Source organism: Juglans microcarpa x Juglans regia, chromosome 6D, assembly GCF_004785595.1.
Source record: "Juglans microcarpa x Juglans regia isolate MS1-56 chromosome 6D, Jm3101_v1.0, whole genome shotgun sequence".
NCBI classification, from domain to species: domain Eukaryota; kingdom Viridiplantae; phylum Streptophyta; class Magnoliopsida; order Fagales; family Juglandaceae; genus Juglans; species Juglans microcarpa x Juglans regia.
In genome coordinates this window covers 19,712,271-19,719,387 of record NC_054604.1, presented here as the reverse complement: position 1 = coordinate 19,719,387, position 7,117 = coordinate 19,712,271, and the positions used below count along the sequence as shown (strand labels likewise).

Below are 7,117 nucleotides of genomic sequence, written 5' to 3'. Positions count from 1 at the left end.
AAAATGATGAAATCTTATTTAATATCTTTAAAAGAATAAAACCATTTAATTAATTAGAGTTTTCAACACAATTTAAATCTCGTAATATTTTAAATAACTGAAATCATTTTAATAAATGATATTAAAATAATATCTTACAATTATAATATTTTTGGAGCTCTTCAAAAATATTATAATTGTCTTATTTAAAATCAAGCATAGTTCAATAACACTGGAAATACCCTATATAAATATTTTCAGTGCATTTAAAACACTAGGCGTACTTTAGAAATCACTTAATATCTTTAGAAACATGCTATCGAGGTTTGGCACGCATAACGAGGCTCGCAATAACTAGGAAGAGGGGCAGACTTTTGTATAATTTTCATCCTCGAAATTTGTTTACGACGTTCTATAAGTACTTGATCAATGATTTTCCCTGATTCGTCATCAATTAAGTTAAACATTAATTATGTTCTACTAATCCACCAATGCATAGTCAACCATACAATCTGAAAAGAGAAATATTTCAATCACAAAGAGATCTTATCAACTATTGTGGTAAATGAAATTGTAAAATATTATTTATATGAAGTAAATCTAACATATTGAATTTAATCACAATAAGTTTTTAAAATCACATTTATAAAATCTATTTATAAATCTATGAATTTTTAGAAACGAAATATCAATGCTTAACATTGATAAGTCTCATTCTATCTTCCTCCTTCCCTTCTAGGCCATGCTTTGATCCAACTCACATTACATAAGTTGTATTCCTAATTTTGACTTTTTTTTTTCACATCGCCTTATACTCGAATGCAGCTTCTGTAATGGGATGGTGGAGGTCTTATGCTGGTGAAGAGATATTTTCTAGCTCAACTCTCACTGTTTCGATCGGTATATTTGCGGTGTTATGGTTGCTATGGGCCATCAAGAAACAAAGAAAGGTTGTAGTACCTCCATTGCTACCAGGTCCTTGTGGCTTACCAATAATAGGGTACCTTCCATTAATAGGTACAAAACTTCATAATAAATTCGACCAACTAGGTGGGATCGATGCCCCATCAACAAGATTTCGCTTGCAAATAAATTGTGCATTGTGAGTAGCTCACCCTCACTAGTGAAAGAAGTTGTTCATGACCAAGATCTCACGAAACAGAGAATGAATGTAAGGGAAAGAAGCATGAAGACACTGCACAAGTACACCACATCATGCAGAGAACACCATGCAACGAGCAAGTTGATGAAAAGCACAATGCAACAGATGAAAAGTATAAAGCACTGGCACAGAAATGCAAAACAACAAAAGGAAAGCATGGCATGACAAGTCAACCTTAAAGGTTGCACTAATTACACACAAAAGTAAATAAAGTGATGAAAAGCAATGTCAAAAAAATAGACTGCAGTAGATTTCTAGTAAAACAGTAGAAAATAAAAAGTTACTTTAGGACTCTTCCTTTTGATCCTTTTAGTTTTCCTTCTGTAATGTATATATATATATATATATATATATATATGTAGCAGAACCTTGTATAAACTTAAGTCAAGGAAATGAGAATAAGTTTTTCTCTATATTTAAATTTCATTTCAATTCTTGTTTCACTTCTAACATGGTATCAGAGCCAAGTTATTTGTCCTACTGTGTTTGCTTAAATTTGCAAACAAATTTCATCTCTTAAGCCATGACATCCTCCTCTTCCTCTTCTCCTATTTCCGTTGCTGAGAACCCAAGCAGTCCATTCTTCCTACATCACAGTGACAATGCCAATAGTGTCATTATGTCACCCCCATTAACTGGTTTAAATTATATATCTTGGAGCAGGTCATTTCTGCTCTCCATTTCAATCAAAAACAAACTAGGCTTCCTGGATGGGCCCATTAATACTCCTGAGTTGTCAGATCCCTTATATGTATTGTGGCTCAGATGAAACAACATTTTATTGGCTTGGATCCTGAATTCTGTTTCAAAGGATATTGCTTCTGATGTATTTTTCATGACCTCAGCTAAGCATGTTTGGGACAAACTCAAAGAAATATTTGCTCAACCTGAAGAAGCTCGAATTTATCAGCTCTAGCACAAGTTCAGTAGCATTATTCAATGGCACCTCTCTTTAAATGATTACTTCACACAACTTAATGCTATTTGGGAAGAACTACACAGTTACAGACCACTTCCTTGTTGTTCTTGTGGAAAGTGCACTTGTGATGCCTTAAAAACTGTTGGTGAGGTCCAACAAGGATATTATGTTTTTATGTTTTTAATGGGCTTAAATGATAGCTATGATTCTGTGAGGGGGCAAATCATTTTACTAGTCCCTTACCTTCATTAGACAAGACCTTTTCACTGATTTTGCAAGAAGAAAGACAAAGGAAGGCAAGAAATACAGCTCTACCCATCTCAGAGTCTTCTGCCCTTTTAGCCTACCAAAATCTTCCAAAGAAAAGGGAAAAATCAGACCTGATTTGTCACCACTATGGTAAGGTTGGACACACGAAGGATAAGTGCTATAAATTAGTAGGATTCCCACCAAACTTTAAATTTACAAAAAGTAAATTTGGAAGTAACCCTACTGCATCATATTCTGCAAATCAAGTTGTTGCACAGGTTCTCTCATCACCTTAGGAAATACCTGCTCCAACTTCTTCTTAGTTGGATCTCTCTCAGGCACAAGCACAGCATCTCATGGCTCTTGTCAACGCTCAATTCCCTCAGCTGAGCTTGGGACAAACCAAACCAATTCTGTCTACTCCTGCTTCTACCAAACCAGACACTACTGAAATCAGCTCTTCAAACACACCCTACTCAAACTTAGCAAGTAACTATCACTGCCTCACCACTCTCTCATTGCCTGTTAAACAATTCCATCTCAGTTCTATAAACCACTACAAACACAACTCATCTGCTCAAAATGAACAATCTGATGTTTATAACACACCATGGATCATGGATACAGGAGCCACTGATCACATAGTGTGCTCCACCTCATTTTTTGACAAGCCCTCTTCTTGCATATAAGCCTTTGTGCAGCTTCTTAATAGTACAAAGGCTCAAGTTACACACATAGGCACCGTCAAACTTTCACAATCATTAATCCTAAGTAATGTCCTATGTGTACCATCGTTTACTTTCAATTTGATCTGAGTCAGTAAGCTCACTCAAAGACCAAATATATGCCTATTTTTCTCAAATGATTTGTGCTTCATTCAGGCCTTCTCTTCATGGATGACGATTGGACTTGCTAAAGTCCATGCTAGCCTATATTACCTGCTGCCTTGTCCTCATGATAGCAACATCAACCCTCCTTCAACTCTCTCAAATCAAACTCGAGTCAATCAAGCTGCCCCACAACAAGTTTTTGATCTACGACACTTTAGATTAGGACATTTATCTTTACAAAGGATGAGTTTAATTCATTCTCATATTCCTAATGTAAAGTCCAAGGATCATTCTCATTGTAAAATCTGCCATTTGGCCAAGCAAAGGCATCTTTCTTTTCCTTCAAGTGTATCCTCTAGTTCACTCCCTTTTGACTTAATATAATGTGATATATGGGGGCCATATTCTCAAGCCACACTTCAAGGTTTTCATTACTTTCTAACTATTGTGGATGACTTTTCTAGAGTAACTTGGATTTTCCTGATGAAACTAAAATCAGACACAAAATCCATTTTACAATCATTCTTCCAACTCATAGACACTCAATTCAATAAGAAAGTAAAGAAAATCAGGACTGACAATGGTCTTGAATTTGATATGGCAAACTTTTATAAAGATCATGGCATTGTTCACCAAAAGTCTTGTGTGTATACCCCTCAACAAAATGGTGTTGTTGAGAGGAAACTCCAACATATCTTAAATGTGGCCCGAACTCTTCTCTTCCAAGCTACATTACCCACTCAATTCTGGGGAGATGTAGTCCTAACAGCTGCATACATCGTCAATAGAATACCCACACCTCTTATTTCAAATAAATCTCCCTATGAAGTACTCTTTTCCTCACCACCTTCATATTCTCACCTTAGAGTCTTTGGATGCTTGAGTTATGCTAGCACTACCAAGCACCACAGAACTAAGTTTGAGCCACGTCCTAAACCCTACATTTTTCTGGGATACCTTGCAAATGTCAAGGGCTATAAGCTTTATGACATGGAAACTCATTCCGCATTCATTTCCATAAATGTCATATTTCATGAATCTGTTTTTCCATTCCAATCTCCCACCACCATTCCTTCTCCTTCTCTTTCATTTCCTCAAAATCTAGTACTCCCCCTGCATTACCAGATGTTCTCACCTGTCCCAATAGATGACTCACCCCCATCCAATCACATGTCACAATCCATCTCACAATCTGAAACACCTCAGCCCCTTATATATTTCCCTCCTACCTCCCTTGATTCACCTCCTCCTTCACCCCAACAACATGAGCTACCTATCAACCCCTCCCTTCGAAGATCCACTAGAGAAAGACATCAACCTGCCTATCTCCACCAATATCACTATCAAACAGCAGCCCCCACATCCTCTTCAACTCTTCACCCACTCCACCATCACTTGACCATCAAACACCTCTCTCCATCCCACCAATCTTTTTATGCTTCCCACTCATTATTTTCTGAACAATCCTCCTATAGTGAAATTGTCAAATTCAAGCATTGGCAGGATGCCATAAACACTGAACTCAGTGCCTTAGAAGAGAACAATATTTGGACCGTTACTTCTCTTCCCCCCAACAAAGCTGCAATTAGTCGCAAATATGTCTTCAAAGTCAAGCTCTAATTTGATGGCTCCCTTGAAAGACACAAAGCAAGGCTTGTAGCAAAGGGATACACTCAAAGAGAAGGTTTTGATTTCCAAGAGACCTGGCCAAGCTCACCACAGTTTGAGTATTTCTTGCCTTGGCCTCCATTCAAAACTGGTTTTTATCTCAAATGGATGTTCATAATGCCTTTTTACATGGGGATCTTGATGAGGATATTTATATGGATTTACCACCTGGTTACCACATTCACAGAGAGCAGCTTGAGGGGGAAAAACTGGTATGCAAGCTGAATAAGTCCATCTATGGACTTAAACAAGCATTAAGGCAATGGCTTTCGAATTCTCCAATTCACTCAATGCCATTGGTTTTAGTCAATCCAAATTTGACTACTCTTTATTCACCAAAGGGAATAAAAAAGGAGCCTTCACAGCACTCTTAGTTTATGTGGATGACATCATAATAGGAGGCAATTCTCAAAGAGAAATTGATCTGCTCAAAGCTCACCTCCATGGAAAATTCAAAATCAAGAAACTTGGACCCCTCAAATACTTCCTAGGACTAGAGGTTGCAAGATCATCAGCTGGAATAAATGTTTGTCAAAGGAAGTACACCCTCGAAATCTTGAAAGACTCAGGGATACTTGGCACCAAACCTGCCTCCACACCTATTGAGTTAAATCACAAATTGAGTCATACCACAAATGAGATCCTACAAAACCCTACAACCTATAGAAGACTCATAGGAAGGCTCATCTACCTGACCATTACCAGGTCGGGCATTACATATGCAATAAATGTGCTGAGCTAGTTTATGGACAGAACATCACAAGCTCACCTGCAATCGGCTTATAAAGTCCTCAGGTATCTAAAAGGTTCTATAGGCCAGGGCATCTTCATGTCATCAAAGTCATCTCTACACTTGAAAGCCTATAATGATTCTGATTGGGTTGCTTGTCCTGAAACTAGGAGATCAGTCATAGATTTTTGTATATTTATTGGGGACTCATTGGTGAGTTGGAAATCAAAGAAACAAGTGATTGTTTCTAGGTCCTCAGCAGATGTAGAATATAGAGAATTAGGCTCTACAAGCTGTGAAATTGTTTGGTTCCTTGCTCTGCTAAAGGAACTTAGCATTGACCATACACAACCTACTCTCTTGCTCTGTGATAACCAAGCAGCCATCCATATCACAAAGAACCCTATCTTCCATGAGAGAACTAAACATATAGAACTGGATTGCCATTTTGTTAGAGAAAAGGTTTTGGCTGGAATCATCACACCTGTCCATATTGCCTCAAAATTCCATCTAACAGACATCTTCACTAAGACCTTGACAGTTTTTGTTTTTTAGTTCTTATTGTCCAAGATGGGAATACTCAATATCTATGCCCATCTTGAGGGGGAGTCTCACGAAACAGAGAATGAATGCAAGGAAAAGAAGCATGAAGACACTGCACAAGTACACCACAACATGCAGAGAACACCATGCAACGAGCAAGTTGATGAAAAGCACAATGCAGTAGATGAAAAGTATAAAGCACTGGCACAGAAAAGCAAAACAACAAAAGCAAAGCCTGGCGCGACATGCCAACCTTAAAGGCTGCACTAATTACACACAAAAGCAAATAAAGTGATGAAAAGCAATGTCAAAGAAACATATTGTAGTAGATTTCTTGTAAAACAGTAGAAAATAAAAAGTTAACTTTAGGACTCTTCCTTTTGATCCTTTTGGTTTTCCTTCTGTAATGTATATATATATGTAGCAAAACTAGGTATAGAGTTAAGTCAAGGAAATGAGAATCCGTTTTTCTCTATGTTAAAATTTCATTACAAGTTATTGTTTCACTTCTAACACAAGACGCAATATTTTCCAACCGTGATGCTAACAGAGTTGCACTTGTTATCACATCCGGGTGAGCTGATATCGCCATTTCCTCGAATGGTCCTAAGTGGAGGATGTTGCGTTAAGATGTTTGTGCGAGAGATGCTTATTCCATCAAATCTTGATACTACCTTGGCTTTACGAAGATAAGAGGTAAGGAACACCATTAGAAATGTGTATGAAAAAATAGGTACCCTAGTAGATTTAGGAGAACTAGCATTTGTGACGGTGATGAATGCCATCATGAACATGTTGTGGGGCAGCACGCTACAAGGTGAGGAAGGGGCTAAGTTTGAAGCAGAGTTTAAGCATATGTTTTTGGATTTAATGTTGCTACTCGAAAAACCAAATGTTTCAGACCTTTTCCCTACATTAGCAAATTTTGATTTACAAGGGATCGTAAGGGAAGCAGAGGGGTTCTCCCAATGCATTGAACGAGTACTTAATTATGCCATTGACAAATAGATCAAGCGTTCGGCCAAGGCCAAAGAAGA

General features: G+C 37.6%; 1 protein-coding gene across 1 annotated transcript; it reads left to right on the top strand.

The window, feature by feature from the left end:
* Positions 1 to 5,069: 5,069 nt before the first annotated feature.
* Positions 5,070 to 5,549, top strand: LOC121235444 (uncharacterized mitochondrial protein AtMg00810-like). Its single transcript, XM_041131791.1, has one exon. The coding sequence runs from the start codon at positions 5,070 to 5,072 to the stop codon at positions 5,547 to 5,549; it is 480 nt and encodes a 159-aa protein (XP_040987725.1).
* The last annotated feature ends 1,568 nt before the right edge of the window (positions 5,550 to 7,117 follow it).